This window comes from Prunus persica, chromosome G2 (assembly GCF_000346465.2).
Source record: "Prunus persica cultivar Lovell chromosome G2, Prunus_persica_NCBIv2, whole genome shotgun sequence".
NCBI classification, from domain to species: domain Eukaryota; kingdom Viridiplantae; phylum Streptophyta; class Magnoliopsida; order Rosales; family Rosaceae; genus Prunus; species Prunus persica.
Window position 1 is genome coordinate 19,461,517 of NC_034010.1, and position 23,014 is coordinate 19,484,530.

Sequence of the window (23,014 nt, forward strand, 5' to 3'; positions counted from 1 at the left end):
ATTCATAAAGGTAAAATGTGCAGGTATTTTTGTATTAAAATGAGAAGGGATAAGCAGGAAGAAAGGTGAGAATGCATAGTATGAGAAAATTCTCCTGCCCGCCTTATAGTTTAGACTATCGCTTGTACTCAACAACAAAAAACTTAGCCACATTTCACAACAACTTGGTTATCCATTAACATAATTCAGTGAAGGAATTTACATTCGTGACGGATAAATTAATGAAAAGATATCCAAAAAGAATGGAGGTTTCTATAAAGCAATTTCCAGTTTCAAGACACCAAAATCATCGCGTATAAGAAAAAATTATCAACTGAACTCGAAATGTATCCACGATCTTTGTGATGTAAAAATTTCAAGCACATCGCCATACACAAAGTACAGTTGAATATTTTTATGATCCTAATCCCAATACATTTCTGTTACTTCACAGAGTATAATCATCTAACTACTGACCCACCTCTCTCTAGTGCTAGGTAAATAGCTAAGCTACACACAATCTACAGTTTTGTTTTTTGATAAGTACACAAAATATATGCTAGTCAGATGACATCAACCTGACTTTGATGTAAACATATGTACGATTGGTATAAGATTTATACACCTATGTGTACAATTGGTTTAAGATTTTTTCAGCTCGAATGTTCATTTTCTATGCAGTGACCTGCAGAATCGAGCCTGAGGGCTGACCTGGAGAATCGGATATGAGCCCGTTTTCAGGTTGTTCCTGGTCCCCTTCACAAGATCAGCCTTATTGGCCATCCTCACCACTCTGGGGTTTATATCTCAGGAAACTACCGATCACATGACGTCAAGATCATCAAGCAAATTCGGCTACAAAAGTGAACTCGGAACAGTTGCATGATAGGTGAAAATCCAGTCTTTAACGACAATATGGCTGCACCTAACCTGTGACTGATAAAGTAAAAAGTGAAGATTAGTTAATTACATTTTGGTTAAAGAATATCTAAATCATAAGAGTATAGCCGATAAACAACTGCATGGGAGGCATACAAAAATTCATAGTGATTTGGCGGTTTGCTGAACCTTGCTTTTTTCTGGACAAACCCTGGAGCAGAACCGTAACAAGGAGAGTTCGTATCTGCACCAAAAGTGTGGGAGGCAATCTGAGGTGAAAATTACAGATCCATCTTACTTAAAAACATATACAGAGAAATTTAGCAAGAAAAATAAGAAATTTCATATAAACCAAAAGAAATCAATTACGAAAAGGGGAAAGACACTGCATGTGTGGGAAAGTTGCTTAACTAAGTAAAACAGAAACAACCATTATAGAAAACCTCCAATATAAAAGAACAAAATCAAGTAAACTTACATGGTTACCCGTACATAATTAACTAAAATTTAATCATGCTTAGTGCCCAAAATTAGGGGTCGCAGTTTTCAACCCAACAAGTTAAAACGCCACAAACTCCACATGGAATTAGTAGGTTAGGGTCACTACAACTTGACACAAACTCCATTTTAAGATGCAATACCATTTTCTGAAGCCTAAATGGTGCACCTTCAAAACTAAAAACCAAGCAACAATAATCTTTCTACTGTTGAAAATTTCTATTTTTAAATGAATTCCACTTGGAACTTCAAAACTTTCCACCTCTGTTAGATCCACTAAAATTTTAGTCATCAATAAAGTTCCAAAACCTCTGTATCACCTAGGAAAGTCATTTTGCATCTTCAAGGGTTTGTCTGTGATGTAACCATTCAAAGCAAAGAGGTGGTAAAGCTTCAAATTTAAGCAAAATGATAGCAAATGTTGGTACATACCTACCATATTGCAAACTCCAGTTTGCACCAAAAGAACACCTTAGCTTGATCAATGATTTAGATTTCCCCTAGATTAACATAAGACTAATCCGATTGAAATTGTCAATTCACACCCACCATCCACAATAAAAGAGAAAAATCAAAAGAAAAAAAGTGAAGCAAAAGAAAATGTCAAACTCTAAGATTACCTTCAAAGGCATACAACTTTCCATGCAATAAGCATCACTATGATAGATCAATACTCGGGATGATTTTAGAAAGCATTCTATATGAGGGCCTTGAACATAAATCACCATCACCACTGGGAAGAGAAGCAAGCTCATTCTCCAAAATAGAATATGCTTCTGAAAATGCCTGCATCATCCAACGATAGTCTTGAAATTAAGAAACAGACATATGTAGCGGCTAGCTAAAGACAAACACCAGGTTATCACATAAGCATTGAATATATCAGAAAATATCAGGATAACTAATCCAAAAAGAACACAGCTTACCTTGATACACTGATGTATCCGGAAGCAATTGCGCCCCACATTATTAGTTGGGAAAAGAGGATCATCAATGTGTATTGGGTCAATGCTACATGGAGTAGAATATCAAGATATAAACAATGGATGAAATTTTAGAAATTTATCTGTCATGCACGAATAACAAAAACAGAGGGTGATAGTATTACCTGCAACCTCTTTCCCTCTTAATATAAACACCGCTTCCTTGTACTGATATACGCATTTGGCGAGGATCAAACACATTCCTGGAAGGGAGAGAGAGAGGGAGTGAGAGAGAGAGAGAGAGAGAGAGAGAGAGATCAAACGTCAAACAATCACTATGTAATTTAAATCATATTAGAATAAGCTAAACAATTTTTCCCTCATAGTAAAGTCAATTCCAAGAAGCACTTGCACTCCTATATCATTAGAAAAAGAAATAAAAATCCTTATTAGTGGTTGGCTTACCCAAAAAAATAAAGAAAATTCATCAGAAGGTTTCCAAAGTTCTGCAAGATTATTAATGTAGCGGTTAAGTGAAAGCAATCTAGTAATAATCATCAGCAAAACTGAGAAACAAAAAAGGGCAAAAAGAACAAGATTGAATGAGAAATTTGAACTTAACCCAGCCACATGAAATTTGAACATCTATACAAAATGCAAAGGATACCTCCATTTCTAAGTGATGCACACAATTGGGTTCTCTTGAGATTTAAGGAAAATGAGGCCCTCAATTAAATGCAACCACGCAGAACTTCAATAATGAACAGTACTGAGAGGAACATTCAATCTATGCACATTACTTGGATCTTCAATTAGAAAAAAAACAAGGTATTACCGATGTCACACGTTAATTTGATGCATGTCTATGGTGTTCAAAGGTCCTCCACAATACTTGTAGAATATATCATCCCAGGGAAAACATAACATACTAACAAAGCAAATTTAGACTTGAAAATCGAGATTTACTTGGTTGATAGGTCGGCTAAGATGATACTCGTGCTGGAGAAAACGTATAATCAGTAATACCTGAAACAAAAAGAGTGAGAAACACAACTTATTTACTGTAAAGGATATACTGAACTATTTGCATTTTTCTTTTACAAGAGAGATGTCTAGAAACAAAATCCAGGCACACAGCAGCCAACTTCCAAAATTTAAAACATATTTATGTAGAATCACTGGTTACAAAACACAACAGTTAAGAGGAGCCAATGCAACTGTTCACCTTTCTCCAACAGTCAATAACAGCATGTGACAGTAGGTTGTTACGTGCATTATGTTTATAAGTTAGGCAATGACATGGATCAAGAAAAACTGACAAGCCAATACGTGCAACGTGTTGCTTGAATACTCTTGTCATGTTTATGCTTCCTATACTTGAGTTAGTCGACTGGTCATCAAACTGCACTTTCTATACGTTCATAATGCATTATAATTTAGGCCTTGATCTGGATGCTGCCAGATTAAAGCATCAAATTTTCAATACTTTCTTATGGAAGCATTAGAGATCTCAATTCTACTAGCAGCCTGCCTAAAAAGAAGTATTAAAGCACATTCATTGAGAACGCACAATGTTCCGCATAACATCTGTCCCAACTGGAACATGGTGAAATCAAAAACTTCAAATCAAATTATTTTTTAATATTAAGTCTTGGAATAAGTAGCATTACTCACCAAACAATAGGAACTCAAGCCACCAGAGTAAGACTGATCCAGGCTACGATCTGCCAAGAACTGTTTCAGTACCAAAGCAAGAGGTGCAGCAGCTGGAAACTGCTCTGTTAGATCCTTAACCTGCAAATGACCAACTACAGTTCATAAAAGATAAATAAAATATAAATTAAACATATAATAGTTTTCAACATGAGCTATGAATGTCAACAAAAGTGCATAAATAAGATGTAAAGAATGAAACATATAATAGTCTTCAACTTGAGCTATAAATGCCAACAAAAGCGCCTCAATAAATTATATTAAAAATATATATTAAAGAAAAACCTAAGGGATAAATCACAAAGAAAAGAAAATTGTAGACTATCCAACATGGTAAGAATAACAGAGATATTTAGTGGCATGAAAGTTTCATTTAATTTATTCTCATACGCAACAAAATATGGTTGCATACTTCTGGATAATAAAATTTTAAACTATAATTAAATGCCTCAAGAGAATGAAAAAAAAGAAGAGGGCATCCCTGAGATCCAAAAGGACCGTGCACAGAATGGATGCTAAAGGACCCCAACAACAAAGGTCAAATAAGCATAATTTAACCTACTAGCACACAATTGACATGGATTTGCGAACAAATAGCAATTTGAAAGAAACTACCCTGGAATTATGTATCAACAAACATAAAGGCCCATTTTAGCACAGATGCAACAATCTAATGAAATTTATTACACTTAGGTGTTGTCCAGCAAGACTTGGCATTCTGACAACAGATATCTTTGAGAGAGGGATATTGTGTGTTTGGGTGACACTCTTTGAAATATTTCAAACTAACTTATTGAATAAAGGTCCAACATCGGTATTTTTAATGACAAGTCAAGAAGCTGTTAGCATTACATCTCGTTAATTTGCAACATGAGAGAATACTTGAGCCAACCTCTGTAGACATCTTTAGTTAAATAAGATCAGAAGATGGAAGTAGAGAGTGCTATATTTCACACACAAAATGCAATACATGTATGCACACGCACACACAAGAGAGAGAGAGAGAGAGAGAGAGAGAGAGAGAGAGAGAGAGAGACCAGCTCTGTAGTTTGGAGTCCTGTATGAGACGGAGATTTGAAACTGATGTCAATACGAACTGATACTGAATCCTTTGTAACATCATAATTTATCTGTGAACATTTAGGCAGTGCAGATTCTTCTAAAACAACCACACTAGAATTCACATGACTGCCTTGCTCGCCCGACATGTGAGGTGGCTCTTCTTTTGGGGATTGGACATTGGAGGCAGAAGAGGCAATGAGATCACGGGGAACTTCCACCACAAGCATTATTATAGGTATCTAAGACCAAAGGGGAAACAGTAAGAAAATCCATGAAAACAACAGAAGCTTAAATGAAAGAGAAGTAAAAACAAAAAGTTTAAAAGAACAGGAGTTACAGCTGTATTTTCCACAGTCTTGAGCGAATCATTTTTTACCCAGTCCTGATTGACGAGATACCTGGCGGCATGCTGGAACATCAAAATAAGTGTTACCCAGGAAACAGGAAAAACAATTATAGGTATCAATTGGCACTGTAACAACTAAACAGGAGGGAACAAATCAGATAACCAAAACAATGTTTATTTGTTTGTGGGATTCACCCAGGAAAACTGGTCCGGTATAGTGAAGTTCTATTATAAGATGTAAAAAACATGGAAGTAAATTAGATAAAAAGTTTAATAACAAATTAGGATTCAAAATTCAAAATGATCCAACAGGAACAGAGTGAAGTGTCCAAGTTTATGCAGCCTCTTTGAGTGTACATACATGCACATTAAGCTTGTAAGCCCATAAACTGCTCATAAAGAAAAATAATGTTCATCTACTGCTTTGAAACAGTGACAAGCTAGTGTACAACACAATTTCCTTCATTTATCGGAAAAACCAATCAGTTTCAGTACACAGACATCCAATAGACACAATGAATCACATGAACTGTCTTCCACTACAACAGTAATGTACAACATACCTGAAGGCATGTTTCTTTAATACCATTACGGCCCTCCAATATCCCAGCTTCTTTAATGGGTTCCTACAAATATATCCGCACGTAAGTTTTTTTTCCGTGAAAGTAGTGGTCTATGTAAATGAGAGATTAGATCAATAAAGTCTTTACCAGGTTCCTCACAGGAGGCAGACAAACCACAAGGTCCACATCACTTGTTGGAAGTGACAAACCAGTTGCAGTTGAACCAAATATGTTTGTCCTGGACCTGGGCCAAAGCACCTGGAGAGACCTTGTAACCCGCTTGACAGCCCAATTGATGTAGGACTTCCTAGCCATATTCTCTGCAGCAACCTTCAATCCATCATATCAAACATTCAGTCGAATGTAACAACACATGGAAGAGGGTCAAGGCTACAAATATTTGACAAACATTTTGATTGGAGAACTTGAAAATAAAAGCTAGTGATGACAGTAAGAAGGGATAAAAACAAATGATGACCGATCAACTATTCTACCTGCTTGCAGAAAAAATCAATATCATCGTGGACAAGGCTGTGCATCAAAGAAAGAGATGCCTTCCTCATAGGACAGTTATGCAACTCAGGCGGTTGTAGGGGGAATGCAACATCTGGCTGTACAATGAAAATACCATCTGATGAAAGGGCTTCCAAAACATCAACGTAAATTTAAGCTCATAACATAGATGCTTACATGTTCCTGATCACGAGCTAGTTGAGAAATAGCAATCAGTCGATCCTGCAACAAAGGTGCAGGAAGAGGCTGAATCAACGGGCGGCCAGAAATATTATTACTTCTTAATGGCCAAACAACTTCAGCACCATCCATGCGCAAACAAGCTTCCTCCAAGTTAGCTCCATCATGGAACCATCCTCTCATACCCCAGTGCCTTGGGCTGGAGCTACCAGATCGAACAGTTGGAAAGCCCCTGTGTTTCCTGGCATCACTCACAGGAGAGGGTGGAGGTGGTCGGGGAGCACGTGGAACAGAAAGCACCACGGGTGATGGCGGCCGCTTTATCCGAGGTTGCTCTCGCCTAGTAGGAGGAACACATGGGCTTTTACGATCATAACTACGCTTAAACTCTCTTGACCTTTCTCTTGAAATGTTTGGAATGATGATTGGCCGCAAAATGGGATAAGGAAGTGAATCTCCTATCTTCCCTTCGACATCACCACTTACATCAGCCAAAGATCCAGATGATTCCTCATCTGCTGCTGTGTCTGTCATTGTTGATGAGGAATGTAGCACCTTGCCTGGTACTTCATTCCCCGGCATAACATAGCCAAGAGCTTGGTTTCCTGATCCCAAAGGATCAAAAGGAGAACAAAAAGAAGCAGTAGGTGAAGTCAAACCATTTGTACTATATGAAGAAGAAAATGCAACCATATCATCGACAGCCCTGTTCATGTCAGCTTCACGCCAAGCCCATGAGCTATCATCAGAACTAAGGGAAGGAGGGCGAGAGAAAACCGTCCCTGGATGGTCAGAAGGATTCCAGTACATCACACCACCACCGAAGTATTGATTATAGTCTACCCCAGAAAATGCTTGCACCTCAACTTCATCCTCTGATATCCAGTGGCTGTCATATTCATCTGCTAGTTCATGTGCCCTTATTGGATCAGGCAGGTCTGTGCAATCCCAAGAATACCTCCTTTCGATGTCCATTGTTGTATTAATCTGGACATTCTGGGTGGAAAAACCCTGCGGAAAACTACACTGCTTCTTTGAGAAGAATCCAGAATCATAATTACAGGTCCGGGACAGAGCCAATCCGCGAGCCCTTCGAACCATTGGAGGCCAATCTAAACTCATTGGCAATGGTCGAGTCAGAACTGGATTACACCCACCTTGAATTGGACAACTTCTCGCCTGATGTATCGTGGGTAGAAAAGACTGGCGAAAGTGATTCTGCCAGTTATGACCAACATCCAGATGCAATCGATCAGTGGCAGGTGGGAGATGTGAGTTGACAGGTGGAAAATAGGCACAAGCTACACCAGGCCACTCATATGGAAGGCATTCGAAAGAACTTGAAGCTCCAGTATCACATATAGGATTTCCATGCTCTTGGTCCTGAAACAGAATAGCTTCCTTTTTAATATCAGCAGCTCTTACTGCTTTGTCTGGCGAGACGTCTTTTACATCAGATTTACCAACACGTGTGTTCTGAAAGTCAATATCCTTATGGCTGAAAGCATTATCATCCACCACAGGCACAGAAGGTATTACATTTCCAACTATTTCACAATTTCCAGTTTCTGATCCCGTGGATTTAATTTGAATTTCAGTAATATTGTCTGATGACTGGTATTCTTCTGAAATTCTATGGCAGAAACTTGCACTAGAACCAATAACATAATTTTCTTGAATGCTTTGGGTGGCATCCTCATCCTTAGTCGACCCATTTGCAGAATCAGGAGGCATCGAATTTGTCACAAGGATGTTACAACCAGCTGAACAATCTGTGATGTTCTGGAAGGCTGAATCACCAGAAACGGGATCGCACTTTGCAGTGTAATCTTCAGGAATGACAGAGGAAGAAGAAGCTTCCATGACTGAACTTTCAAATTTTCTCACATCAACGGCATTCTTACAACCAGTTATTTTGTTTTTTCCTTTATCTTTCCTACCCTTCCTTGCAGCAGTATGAGCTTTTGCAACAACCAGTGCTTGTGCACGATCCTGATGACAAGCTACGAGTTACAAACCATTCAAATCATCAATGAGAAATGTGATCCAAATTTAAAAAACTAGAACAACCATTTCATCTTTCGATGATGATGCCTCTTTGAAAGTCTCGGTCTCCTGATGTATACCATGCATCTTCTTGGACTCCACCAAATCTACCTTCTCTTTATGAGCCAATGTACAATTAAGATCCTGGCATAACACTGAAGCAATTAAAACTATCCACAAAATGTGTGGTGCATCCAAAAGAACATCAGCGAACTAAAAGAGTACCTTGAGAGACTTTTCACACAAAAAATCATCTGCACACAGGCTACGACCAGGACTTGGCCTTTTCATATTGCGGGTCCTCCCCTTACTTTTTCGGCTACAAGCACTAGGCTTTGCCTTTGATTTCTTAGGTAAGGATTTGTCACCCTCTGCTAAAAGTTCCAGTTTTGTGCAGTCAAGCAAAATAACCATAAGAAATCCACGTACTTTTCTTAGTATAAAATCAGAAATGGTAGAAATTGAACTCAACGTGCTATAGAAGAGTTTCCCTTTATCATATTCACTATGGCGACATAAGGATATCATCATTACTATATCCTGAAGCAAAATGAGATTATTAAAGGCACCGACTAGGGAAGCAGATTCCCCAGAAAGAGAAGCAGGGATAATGCTTGACCCAAATTCAGTGTCAGCCACAAGTTTTGGAACAGTCTTTCGCATAGATACATTATGGTTGTACCTCAATGGCTGTTCTACTCCTGTATTGAAGAGCCACATTTCATCCCCCACCTCACTACTTGTCCCCTTCAGAATCTCAAGAATCTAAATTTAAAATGAACTACGTCAAGCTAAAATAACAAAAATATCTGAAAAATCAAACACCGGATTGTGACCTGCAGTATAAAGATTTTCCATTTTGAGAACTCCAGTTTATGGATATTAATGCATCAATCTTTTTAAACCTTTCTTTATTACCAATTTGTTAACACAATAAATCAAACCTAATCTATCAACACAATCATTCAGAATCTATTACATTTTTTACACAATATCGTCCAAAAAAAAGTTAATACTATAAAACGTTAAGTTTGAAAATGTACCAAAGGTTTCGCTGATTTTCCCAACACCGAAGTCAATATATTCCTCCTTGTTGCTAAGTCCAAATTTCCCCACGAGTCCACACACCCTTTCTTCCTCCAATACACATTGGCCGCCAAGCCCGCAGCACTCATCTTTTCTTTCAGCTTCACCCCTCGTTTCTTCCCATTACTACAACTCAGCCACGCCAGCCTCAAAGCCACCTCCAGCCGGTTCGCCACAAATGCTTCCATACTGTAATACCCTTTGTCCTTCAACCAATTGAATTCGACCCAATCCAATCCCAAGTCACTCTCTTCACCTCTCAAGAAGTCCCCATTTGATATTTCATCCATCACCGCCACAAACCTATCCACATTCTCAACCAAACCCTCGCTCACCGACACTGTATCAAGATCCTTCACTGAACACGAGCATTCCTCAATCTTCTCTCCTTCTCTCGACGCAAACAACCGAGTCGACTCGAATATCCTCCTCTCCAGCTCGTTCGACTCGGAAACCCGAGACAGAAGCCCACTCGACCTTTTAAAACATAGGGTGGGGAGGTCACCTGAGGGGAGGTCAGGGAGGATGATGAAGAAGCCATGGCTATTGGTGCGGAGCTTGCCGAGCATTTGGATGAGGATCCGTACGAACTTCGAATCCACAGCGGTGAGGTGAGCTTGGCGCTGGTGGACGGTTAGAGATGAGAACCATTTGAGAATTGCGGACCTAGGGTTAGGGTTTGGTTTGAGGTCTGAGGTATTGGAGTGAGAATGGTAGAGAGAGACGTGGGAGGTGAGCGAGTCAATGAGTTGGTCCTGAGTCATGAGCGAATCGTAAGGGGATTTAGGGTTTCGATTCGACATGTTTTTTTTTGTTCAGAGAGAGATGAAAATGGCGAGAGAAATTGGGAGTGAAATGCGGGTTTCGGGAGTCCGAGACGAGTTTGAGTTTTCAGGTAGACAGATGGTAGACTTTTCCGGTGCGTAAACTGTCAACTGTCAATCACCAATCCCGGAGGCCTAATTTTGTTTTCACCAATCCCCGGAGGCCTAATTTAAGTTTACGATCATTGATCATACACTAAAAATTTCTATTTTTTTCAACCAAAAACAATTTCTATTTCCAATGAAATTTTTGGGTCAAATTGCCTTTTTTCACTTACGCTGTAAGTCATATTCCACATTAGTTTATCAATGAAGTTCATCCAAATTAGGCGCTCAGCGAATTTTATCTAAATAAAACATTTTGTGAATTTTGTTACCGACAAATAATTTTTATGTCCCTAAAAATGGTATATAATGTTTTTTTTTATTTTATCAATAGAGGTTTTGAAATTTCGAACTTGAGAATTCTTTTAATATTGGGAAAAGAAGTAACACTAGATCATGAGCTAGTTGATTATATAATATTGAACATTTGTAAAATATATGATAAATAACTCAGTGCACCCATCTTAAAATACTCTTACGGAGAAATAGCACAAAATTGTCCACTTGAGTAGATAAATCAAAGATGATGGCATTGATGAGATTGAAGATTGGGGCAAAATGGCCTAGCTAGGCTTTTGAATTTGGGATTTTGTTAGTATTTGCATGGCTTCACTGATGGACAAAAAAAATTAGGGATTATGGTTGGTATTTGTATGGGTTAGTGTATTTTCATGCACATCTCAAAATGTTGAAGTATCATGGAAGACTATGTAATTTGCAGAAAGTATTTTCATCCTACACTTCATACATTAACGACGAATGTTATATCTTATGTTGTTGAAGAATATCTAGTGGCATTTAGTTTTCATTTTGAGTATGGAGCTTAAGTATCATGCTCCAAGCGCGAAACCCGAACATTTGAGTTTGGACCTCAAGCACAAAGTCTCTAACACTATGTATCGGACTCAATTCTCGAGGCCAAATCATTAGACCTTAGCCCGAACGGGGCTCAAACCTTGTGACCCTAGCCCCAAACCATAGCGACGTTTGTGAGCTACACTCTTGGTTGGTATAGTAGAAATCAACTTTTCATAGAGGTAAGTCATGCTATCTCACCAGAAACTTGCCAAGGTCAACAACAAAAGAGTCACATTACTAGAATAGTCCCTATATCCTTTTCCATACTTGATCCTCGGAAGATTCCCAAGAATCATCCTCTCCTCAAAACCCTTCTCCCCCACACTACTGTTTTTCTTTGTTGGTGTTGAGAACCAACAATTCTAGAGTGACAGCTAGTCTCATCTCAAACCCTACGATCAATAACTTGAACCCACTTTCAAAAAGTATACGGCACCAATAAGAAATCTACAACTATAAAATGGACCCCACTTCACAAGTTCTAGGGCACCAATCACATGCATTGTAGTGCATCCTCTTGATTTGATGACCTAGTTGCTGCAATAATCATGGTATATTATTTGGCACAATACCATCATATAAAATAAATAATAGAGTGAGTCAATGTCCTATTGGTCATAAATAATAACACTTCATAACTATGACCCAACACAGTAAACCGAATATGCTCAAGAATTCTTTCACTTAGCGACTCGTTTATACCTTTTTCCAACAGCCACTTCATCACGCCAAGCATATGCTCCCTAATATTCTACCAACCTTCCTCCTCATAAAAACCTTCCCAATTCTCCTCCTACCCACTACCAAACCCTTCACTCTTTTACACTCTCAAATTTTGTCTCATAATTTTTTTTTTTCTTCTGGTTTTTGGTTCTTTGGGTCTGAAAATACAACTAAATTTTGTAACAAGACCAAGTTTTCAATGAAGTTTGGGAAGAGATTGAAGCAGCAAATGCAGGGGACTTTGCCCGGTTGGCGCGATAAGTTCTTGTCGTATAAGCATTTGAAGAAGATTGTGAAGCTGATTGCTTCTGCAGCGCCCATGTTGTTGAATGGATCATTGGAGTATGGCAAGGCTGAGGCTGAGTTTGTGTACCTCTTGAACAATGAGATTGACAAGTTCAATGCTTTCTTTGTGGAGCAGGAGGAGGATTTCATTATCCGGAATAAGGTATGCTTTTGTTCTTGATTGTGCTATAGTTTTTCTGCTGTCTCCAAACAGGGTTTTAGTGGGATCTGCTATGTGTAGTCTTAAATAATGCATACATAGTTTGTCTGAGTGAGAGACCAACATTACTTTGTTTGCCTGGTTTTGGTTGACTCAGTAGAGTTGACTCGGTATAGACTGTGTCAGGATAACTCGGTTAAAGGTGGGACTATTGCCGACTACCACAACAAGGCTGCTAAGATCAAAGTTTAAGATAAATTACAAATCTGGGTCCCACTATGAACGTTGTTTTAAAATTAATCCCAAATGTCTTAAGTTAACATCTAGAAGCAATTAAATTCTCAATTAAGAATTTTACCTTAGTTATCTTGCCCTTAGAATGTTGGAAACATGTCTCCAAAAAAGACGATTACTTTTTATTTTCATTTTTTATAAAGGAAAATTGGTAATTATGTTAACAAATTTATGCATTTACTAATGACATTCTTTCTTAAATTCTTTATAAATATAAAGATTCATCTACTTGTAAATTACATGTGTATAAATGACGTGAGCATGACCAACAATATAATTAGTAAATATAACACATATATTTTTATATTAAAAAAATTAGAATTTAAGAATTTTTTTATAAACGTGACACAAAAAGATCAAGAAGCTCTTATGGGTCCTACAAAAAATCTCTCACTTTAGTTCCACTATATTATGGGTCCAACTCATGTAAAAGGGTTGAAAATGACTTATTAGTATAGAGTCGAAATATCTTTTTTGGCAAGTGTTATTAGCACTTCATTTTAGTTTCATGGACATAATCATGTGTGTGAAGAAAAAAATTAATATAATGTTCAATTTGAGTTGCTAGAAGCTAAATGATAAGTGCTAAAAGTTTTAGTTACAATTTTGGATGGAAGTTTTTGAATAGTTTTATTTATTTATTTTATCCTAGAAGAAGAGTATTTATTGTAATAAAAAACTAACTGCAGGATATATGTGTAGGAATTACAGCAGAGAATTCAAAAGGTGATTGATAGATGGGGTTCGAATGGAAGCCAGCCTTCAAAGGCTATATATGAAGAAGAAGTGGGAAAAGTTAGGAAAGACATTGTTGATTTCCACGGCGAAATGGTGCTCTTGGTGAACTACAGCAATATCAATTACACAGGTAGTCCATGGCTGATGAAGCTAATTAGCTCCTCATTCTCCAATACTTATACAGCAAACCTTGAAGAAGTTACAATCCAGCTCCAATCAATTTCATTCCGTCAATTTTAAAATTTGATTAAGTTTAGACTTTTCTAACAAAGAAGTACTTACACTTAACGAAATAGTAGAATTACTTGTTTATGAATAACTGACTAGTCGTTGATTGATGTGGACCGTAATAGATACTTACAACAAAGTATTGGTGGGACCAATATCATTTCTATCATGTGGTCTTACAAAATTTTGAATTCAAATTTAAATGGGTCCTACCAATAATGTTCACATGTCGTTTTATTATTGACTCGTTGAATCAACACGACGACATGATATATGAGTGTTGTAAAAAGAGATGCTATAGCTAGAGACAGTCGCCCATATGTGCATGGGTGACTGTTTGTAGCATAATTCGTGTTGTAGATAAAACTCTCTCTACACCAATTAACGGCAGTTCAAGGTCATCGCCATCTCAAGGCGTAATGGGATTAACATTTACTATTCAGTAGTTATATATATATACTTCAGTTAAAACCAGGCCTTGTAAAGCCACAGTGGGATGACAAATTTTACCTTCATGATTGGATACACACTTACACTATCTTTTGAGTTTTGTAGGATTGGCTAAAATATTGAAGAAGTATGACAAGAGAACAGGTGCTCTACTGCGCTTGCCATTCATTCAAAAAATTCTGGAGGAGCCCTTTTTTACAACTGATAACATCTCAAAGCTTGTCAAGGAATGCGAAAACACCATAGATGCAGTGTTCCCAGTGGAGGAAGAAGAAGAAGAGAGAAAAAGAGAAGTGAAAGAAGCCATAACAGTTGCTGGAGAAGGAATATTTAGGAACACAGTTGCAGCTCTGCTGACCATGCAAGAGATTAGAAGAGGCAGCTCCACTTACAGCCAGTATTCTCTGCCACCTCTCAATTTGCCTGCAGACAATGATCTCATCCAGTTGTTCCAACTCAGCCCTCCTATACCTATTGTCTAAGTTATAGTAGCTAGAACTGATTAAGCAGACAAATTGGGTATAATTATATATATATATATATATATATATAATACATAGCACAGGAACTGGAAAATAATCATACTATTTTTGTGTTTTTTTGGGCAACAGATTATGGTCATATACTTTAGCATATCTGCTACCCTTGGGTTAGCAAAGGAGAGAAGGATTAATGTGCTCAGTGATTAGTATTTTCATTTTTATATATGAAGATAATTTAATATTATAAATCATTTAGAGTCATGGATAAATAATAATTTGATAACATGATGACTGTTATTCATAATGGTTGGAACATAAAAAAAATAAGCTTAGCAATTGGGAGAAAAAAGACTTGCCAAAAATGGGGAGTGTTGTTATTCCACCAATATGTCATATTTTCCCATTCACTCATTTAATGTCAAGTTTACCCTTCTGCAAAAAGACTTTGAATGACTGGAGTACGAAGAAAAATAAAGTAATCTTACTTTATCCTCTCACCACTCTACAACCATCTAAACTCATTAATCCGTAGATTTATCGACTCTCATCTCTCGTATCGTTCAATTTCTTCAACTAAATGCTTTTGGATAAGAGATAAGAAAATGGATGTTTAAGTGGCACTTGCTTAGCTAGTGAAACTTAAGCAAAACATTGCAATCTTTCATCATACTATCACAATTTTTTATGCACAATATATCACCCAACCTCAAAATATGAATCAAATAGTGGCATAGTTCTCATAGCAATACTCACACTAAGCAAAAAATAAAGTTGAAAAGAACGAAACTTGTCATTAAATAATGTGTTCAAATATAAAAAGGAAATTATGCCTTGTGATGAGTGACAAAGAAGAAAGTAAGAGCTTGTAAGATATAATTTTGGATGAGATAACAGAACTAGAGTTTATCCTCAAATGAATGACAAGTGGGATGAAAATAACAATAGTCAAAATCAGTCCATGCTATAAAGAGCCCGATATAGGGGAAGATTTTGCAAATGGATATTGAGATAGGAAGATAGTGTAATAAGGTGATGTTAAAAAGTTACCTGGGGACTTCATCTTTTATGTTTCTTATTTCTTTCTGTTTGGAATGATGAAGTCCAAATTTAGGATATCTTCTAATAAAATCTTGAGAAGTATCACTATATTAATAGTTAACTAGTCAGTTTAGATTAGGGATGGCAAAAATCTCCGTCAGGTCGAGTCCCCATCGAGTCTCCTATCCTAACAGGGGGAGATTTCAAAGGAAAACGGAGGCGGATACGGGGATCCCATATTTAAAAAAATACTCGATCGAAGACGGACTGGGGATGGTATTGTTATCCCCATTCCCAAACCCGACCTAATAAATAATATATTTATTTTTAATTAACAAATAGATATAACAATTCAAAAGTTTATATGTATAAATAACTAATTAAATAATATTAAGTTAAGTTAAATTAGTCTATTAAAGTAGCATGGCCGCTTAATACAGCAGCTGTATGTACAACCACATATCATTTTCTTGCGCAAGTTTTTTTCGTTTTCCATTGAGTGAGGACATTCATCTTGATGATGAATTGTCAATGAAAAAAATATGTTGTATTATTTCCATTAATTTTTATCCCATTTTCTCAAAGAAAATTATATGATTTTATCATTTTTGTCAAATTGAATTGAGATGAATTTAAGTAGTTGAGTGAAATTTTATAGTTCAATTTAATTTAATTGAGTTAATGATAGTTTAAGGTGAAATTGAAGTGTAATATGAATGGATAGTTTTTATATTGTTTTAATTATATAATCGGGGATTCGGGCCGGATTTGGGATATAATCCCCTGGCGAGGACATGGATTCCCCGAAATTTCATACTGGGGATGGGGCCGGGAACGAGGACGAGGATGGGGAGCGGGGTCGGGAATGGTATTGCCATACCCGACCACTAATCGGCCTGTTGCCATCCCTACTTTAGCTTAGATACTAACTTGTAATGAGAGCATTTTTACTCACCACATTAACGGCATTAAAAAAAAATTTAACCAGAGGTGTATGCTTATCACCATCCTTAAAAGGTAACACATGTCCTATGGTTAACCTTAGTTCAATTTTATGTGAGAATTAAAAAATGAAAATAAAAATGGGCCCACAACCCTTAACACTCCCGTTTTTTCCTCCTTTACCCCTTTTTTAGATCCATCCTTGCTCATCTCTCTCTTCCCCCCACTCCATAACCACAACGCCACTCCACATTCCAGCCTACCAACCAAGCTGCTCCACCTTGGTTGAATGGATCTCGTAGGGGAGCTGTGGCTAGGTTGGGGTTTCGATAGAGGGTGGGGCGACTAGGTCTCACATGGCAGGGGTAAGTGTTGGGTTAAGACGGCTGGAGATCAGAATTGAAAGGCGGTGACTGGGTTTGTGTGGGAAGATCAGTTTGGTGGTTATGGGTGAGAGGCTGCTGATGTGGTTGGGGTGTACAGTAGGGTGGTGGTATGATGGAGCCACAGAAGATGATGCAGAACTTTGGGGCTGTGTTAATTCATTTTTGTTTTTTAATTTTTATGTTATTTAATTATTTTACGTATTTGATTTTGAATAATTTCAAGCATTTTTAATATTTAATAGTTAAAATTACTAAAATATCCATACCACGTTAGTGGATTTCATGATTTTTATTAAAAACTAACGGAATTGGGTAACCTTGATCACATAATGAAAGTTTAGTGTTGAGTCATTATAAACTTTAATGGGGCAACTTGAGACAATTTTGAAACCACAAAAGATATTTCAACAAATAAGCGTATTATTTTTTCAATAATGGGCTGAGAATTTTAAACTTGGGACCTTGATGACATAATATAGTAAGTATAGCATTTTCCTTCAATATAATCATCAATTTTACTTTCTTTCTAACATTTCCTTTTGGGCAAGTACAAGAGTACATATGGCAGAACATAATAATTTTGTACGCATCTGACGAAAGTTACATAGAACATGCCAAAATCGTAATTCACTACCCAATAATCCAAATTCTTGAAATCAAGACCCTTGTTTCCATGATATCAAATTCCAAAGTCCCCATTCATTGGCTTGTATCAACTGAGACTACAATAAATAGTTGATCCAACCAATTTCATTGGCGTTTACCCAAAAGTAAAACATCATTGGCTACGTGTTAGCCTCCAATTAGAAAGACCCGCCTTGTTTCTTTAATTAATTAGTTTCAAGGCTCGACAGCTCCGACAAGAGCGAGCTATTATAAAAGCCAAGCTTACTTGTAATTCTATACATGGAGAGCAGAGAGCAGCACCACCCAGCCTACCCAACTGGCTTCGCAGTTGGGAGACCTAGCAACAAAGTCTCCAAATGGCACCAGAAGAAAAGGAAAACGAAAAATAAGAGGTATACTTTGTGAATGATCTCCTACTTCTCTTCTCCGTATTATTGTTGCGTCTGCCACTAGCTGTCCTGTTTTGTTACATACTAAATCTTGTATATATGCCACCACAATACTGTATATATACGTACGTTGAGGTTGCTATATTTTCATCCTAGACATGGCCAAAAAACATGATCATGTCATGAGACCAACTTTAACAACAGAACCTAATTTCCCACAACTACTTCTTCCTAGCATAGCATAATAATGGTGGATCATATGTTGTTACTTCTACTTGTACGTACGTAGGCACATAGGTTTGTCATTCTACAAAGCTTTATAGCCTAGTAGTGGCACGCTCGCGCAAACAATAGGTGTAAGATTTACTTAAGGTGTCATGCCTGATTGTGGCTTGGCAGGTTTTGAGCAAAACAGTTACCAAGAGATAGATCATGGCCGATCGTTGAAGGCTAGCCATTTTCCACTTTTTCCAACTGTAAACCGACATATATACTAAGGTAGTAGCTAGGCATTTTGCTCTCCAACACTTCTAGTCCTTATGTGAAACCCCTCTTTTGAGTGATTTTACACTTCAACAAATGGTTAACTATGGTTGCTCTTTTGGATGATCATGAGTTCTTATGTGAGATTCATGTTAAGATTAACTTTTATGTTTGGTGGGCTTTGATAGAATATTGTATATATATTTATCCTAAAATATTATAGGCTTCATTTGGAAGGATTTGAAAGAAATTATTTGGATATACAGAACGAAGAACAGCATTACATTTGAAATGAATGTGAAATGACTAAGTGCAAGGAATAATTTGAAATCCACTTGTTTTCTTTCATCGTTTCTTATTCAAATCATCTTGGCATACATATAGAATATTGTAATAGTCTAAACAAACAATTTAACCTTAAAATGTTCTACCAATCCAGAGATTTGGAATCCCTCATCCAAATGAAACCATATGTTGTAGTAGAGGATATTAATGAATCTAATTACACTTTTTTGAAGGAGTTAACACTTACATGACCCTTTTATTTTGCAATGTATTACAAAGAATATATGTAACGTGTAATAGCTATTAACCCCTAATAGCTTAAGCTTTTTGGCTTTATATATAATTATTGGTTGTCTAACTTAGTAGCCATGCATATATTGTGTAGGTTAACGCAAGGATTCATTTCCTCAATGCCATGGCATACCATCTTTGCATTTCTGAATCCACTGCTAATCGGCATCCTTCAAGTGAAATGTCAAGGCGCAACCAAGTCTCCATTTGACACACACCAGGAAGTCATGTGGACATTTTTGCTGGCAACGTTAGTCTACTGCTTTGCATTTGCAGCTAACATGAAATCACGCCGTAATTGCTCTACAGTCTACTCTCGAATCTCTGGCCATTTTGCTCTTCTCACTGGATCTCTTTCCTCGGTCTCGTTGTTCTCCATCTTTCTTCCAAGGTTTCCTAATGAGCAGCTTGTTATCCTCTTGTGGATCATCATGCCTTTGATTGTTGCAAGAAAGTGGATCTGTCGAGTGTGCCAAAAGCTTTGCAAATCGACTTCAAAGGCAACCCACTTTTTAGTTCACTGCATTTGTCGTGGCTTCTTCGGAAGAAACTTGATGGAGCAGCCACAATTGCCTGTGTAGCTCTAGCCTTGCTCTTCCTTCGGTGGGGGTGGGAATATATATGTAAAATGGTTTAGAGTCTAGAATCATAAAACACAGATGCATTGCAAGTTATGTGTGATAACAATTAGTGTTCTTAAATATATTATAGATGTTGGACATCAGTTGTTCCTCGATTGCAGTCGTGTGGAAGCATAGCCAAACAATATGTCCATTATATTAAATATATTTACAATTTGTGTCATCAGATGTCAGACAAATCCCACAAATTATATTTTACCAACAATCATGCTTCTTTCAAACCAAATTATGTTGATTTGATGCTTCTATAGTGCATAGATGTGTGGGTTTCAACTTCAACCAATGGTTCACTATTATACACATGGAAGGAATATAGATAAAGGTTTAATGCCTGGAGTATAGATACGGAGCTACTTCTAAGCCTGGAGTGGTCCTAGCCCCCTAAGATTTTTATCTCTTGTTTATTATATTATACATAACATATAGAATTTGTAATAAACAAGTTATAATTTAAATTAAAATTTCCTCTGAAACAAATTAGACATGACTCAATTAGAAATATTTAGCTCTAGACATGTAATTATTGAATATTTAGATGTTTTATATACTTGAATTTTCTATTTCGACCTCTCCAACTTTACAATTCTAGTTCCGTCTCTGTATATAAATGTTTATTTTTTAATGTTTGGAGCATAGGTAAAGATTTAAGCATGTAAGTCGCTGGAGATACATGGCTTGGTTCTATAAATACGTAGAAAAGAGAGAGCAATGTCATGCGAAAGAGAAAATGAGTATGTTTTGGGGTTTTACTTATTCTAAGTAGTATAATATGATATCCATTCCTCTTATTCTTGAATAACTTTGATTACTCAGTGCTTATAGGCTATTGGGCTAAGGGTTTGTTTTTATTTTATTTTTTTTATTGTTCTTCCAAACCCACTAATTCAATCAACCAAATGATAGTTGCTTTTTTAATAATTATAAACAAAGAGGCCATTAGGGGTCACCATTTGACTGGTCCATATTTAATTTGCAGGGAAAACTTAATGGTAGAATATCGGATTAAGAGGGTCCACAAATCTTTTTAGGGTTCAGTTTTTCTTGTTTTCTTTAATCACCAAGTGCCATTTATAGATTTGAATTCAGAACATCTTTTGCCAGATTTGAGTGCTATACTAGATCAAATTGTCATTCACCTTTGAGGTTGTGCTTGACATGAATGGTGGTTTTAAGAGTTATTTTGGATAGGCCAATAAATCTCCATATAATTATTTTAAGTGATTTTAAGTGCTTTTATAGAGAAGCATATCATATGGGAGAAGCTTCTCCACAAATAATATGTTGGGGTTTTTATAGAAATGTCACTTGAATTTATACATCAGTTTCAATTTGTTACCTTAAAGAAAAATTTAAGCGAAATGTTACCTTAAGTTTTCAAAATCCATGATTTGTCACTTGACTTTAACATCATCTAATTTTTCATCCATTTTGAAGGGTATTTTAGTCTTTCCAATGTCTCAAATAGTGCTACAACCTTCCCAAATTTGGAGTTTGGGGATGTTGAAACAGAGTCTAAAAATTCTCTTCTTTCCTAAATTTTCCTAACCTAGACACATTATATTTCACTTTGTGTAAACTTTGGGCTCGGTTGATAAAAAATTTAGTTTTAAATTTTTATTTTTCGAAAATTGATAACTGAAATCTTGTTTGTTATATTGTCATTTTTTTTTTAAAAAGTAAAAAGTAAAAATTGAACAAAAGTTATTTGGTAACTGATTTTAGTTTTCAGTTTTATGTGGAACTTGAAAAGTGCATGTTACAAAACGTCCGTAGTATTTTTGGATGAATTTTTTGGAATTATTATGAATTTTTAGTGAATTTTGGATATGGATTTCCCGAGGCTTGGATTGGATCCATGGCCAAACGCAGCCAGGTTCAAGTTGAGAGGTACCAAATACCAAGTTTTGGTAATTGGACTGTATTTCATGTGTGGTGATATAAAATGAATGAATGAAATAGGAGCCGAAAAAAAAAAACTTGAAGGGGTTGTTTGATAACAAGTACATTCACTTTTTTTGAAAACTGAAAACATGTTTGATAGTAAAGTTTTCAGAATCACCCTTATTTTTTCAAACACCTTGAAAGTGTTTCCAGTTTTTCGTTTTCATTTTTTTTGCGCTTCATTTTCATTCATTAATTTTACATATGAAATGCACTCCAGTTACCAAAACTCAATATTTAGGACCTCTGGACTTGGACCCGGCCGCTCGATGTTTCTGTTTAGCCATGGACCTAGTCCAATCCTCAAAACCTACAAATCCAAAATTCACAACGAAAAAATCATCATAATTCCAAACAATTCACCGAAAATACTACGAACTCTTTATAATATGCACTTTCATTCTATGATCTCAAATTTTCAATTTGTCCCCCAAAAAAATGCAATTTTCAAGTTCAACATAAAATTGAAAACAGTTATCAAACAACTTTTGTTCAGTTTTCAGTTTTCACTTTTTTTGAAAATTGAAATTAGTTACCAAACAAGTTTTTTAGTTTTTAAAAGGTGAAAAATGAAATAATTATCAAATGGGCTCGAAAACACTTTCAAGTTGTTTAAAAAAAAATAAGGGTAATTTGCAAAGGACCTACTAGTATAGTAATTTGGAGTAATTGCTCCCACGAGCAAGGTCATGAGTTCGAATCCTAGATTCGTGTAGTGTGTGTGAGTTTAGCTCCTCTCAATAAGAAAGGTTCTCAAAGAAAAAGGCAAAAAAAAAGGGTGATTTTGAAAACTAGGTTTCACTTTTGTGAAAACTAAAAACAAAATTTGTTACCAAACACGTTTTGAGTTTTTCAAAAAACTAAAAATGAAATGATTATCAAACAACTACATCGTGTGTAATTTAATTCTATATCTGTATAAGAAAGCCTCTAGAAACACTGGTGTAGAGAGCAACACCTATCATAGACCTAGACTTTTGAAGCGGTGGAGGGATCAATCTTGTTCAAAAAAGCACTATAATGGTAGATATAATTTCTTGTAGATTGGGACTGGTG

At 36.5% G+C, this 23,014-nt stretch overlaps 2 protein-coding genes and 1 long non-coding RNA gene across 23 annotated transcripts; 2 read left to right on the plus strand and 1 right to left on the minus strand.

Moving 5' to 3' along the window:
- On the minus strand, positions 289–10,795 carry LOC18784912. Of its 21 annotated transcripts, none has more exons than XM_020556772.1 (18): positions 9,746–10,791; positions 8,928–9,467; positions 8,727–8,846; positions 6,654–8,648; positions 6,458–6,574; positions 6,111–6,293; positions 5,964–6,026; positions 5,392–5,463; positions 5,030–5,293; positions 3,954–4,073; positions 3,246–3,305; positions 2,745–2,785; positions 2,465–2,542; positions 2,283–2,367; positions 1,977–2,142; positions 1,793–1,856; positions 1,015–1,102; positions 289–909 (listed from the first exon to the last, which is right to left on the minus strand). In XM_020556772.1, exons 1-15 carry the CDS (start codon positions 10,589–10,591, stop codon positions 2,014–2,016), a joined length of 4,713 nt encoding a protein of 1,570 aa, XP_020412361.1. In that variant the 5' UTR covers positions 10,592–10,791; the 3' UTR covers positions 289–909; positions 1,015–1,102; positions 1,793–1,856; positions 1,977–2,013. The 21 variants fall into 21 exon arrangements, with proteins under 21 accessions (XP_020412361.1, XP_020412366.1, XP_020412356.1 ...); XM_020556777.1 differs by having other exon boundaries at positions 1,015–1,127; XM_020556767.1 differs by having other exon boundaries at positions 1,789–1,856.
- On the plus strand, positions 12,298–15,179 carry LOC18785441 (SPX domain-containing protein 3). The gene is made up of 3 exons (XM_007218760.2): positions 12,298–12,746; positions 13,740–13,905; positions 14,559–15,179. Exons 1-3 carry the CDS (start codon positions 12,312–12,314, stop codon positions 14,933–14,935), a joined length of 978 nt encoding a protein of 325 aa, XP_007218822.2. The 5' UTR covers positions 12,298–12,311; the 3' UTR covers positions 14,936–15,179.
- LOC18785380 lies at positions 18,239–20,110 on the plus strand. The gene is made up of 2 exons (XR_002270473.1): positions 18,239–18,320; positions 19,471–20,110. It is a non-coding gene; the product is annotated as an uncharacterized LOC18785380 (long non-coding RNA).

Bases quoted from the DNA above. Each gene is read 5' to 3' on its own strand.
- LOC18784912 (XM_020556778.1), bottom strand. From the start codon at position 10,591: ATGTCGAATCGAAACCCTAAATCCCCTTACGATTCGCTCATGACTCAG. The intron at 6,027-6,110 runs GTAAAGACTTTA...ATATATTTGTAG, and splicing joins TGCCTCCTGTGAGGAACCTG to GAACCCATTAAAGAAGCTGG. The intron at 4,074-5,029 runs GTCTCTCTCTCT...GGTCATTTGCAG, and splicing joins GACTCCAAACTACAGAGCTG to GTTAAGGATCTAACAGAGCA.
- LOC18785441 (XM_007218760.2), top strand. From the start codon at position 12,312: ATGCTCCCTAATATTCTACCAACCTTCCTCCTCATAAAAACCTTCCCA. The intron at 12,747-13,739 runs GTATGCTTTTGT...ATATATGTGTAG, and splicing joins ATTTCATTATCCGGAATAAG to GAATTACAGCAGAGAATTCA. The intron at 13,906-14,558 runs GTAGTCCATGGC...TGAGTTTTGTAG, and splicing joins CAGCAATATCAATTACACAG to GATTGGCTAAAATATTGAAG.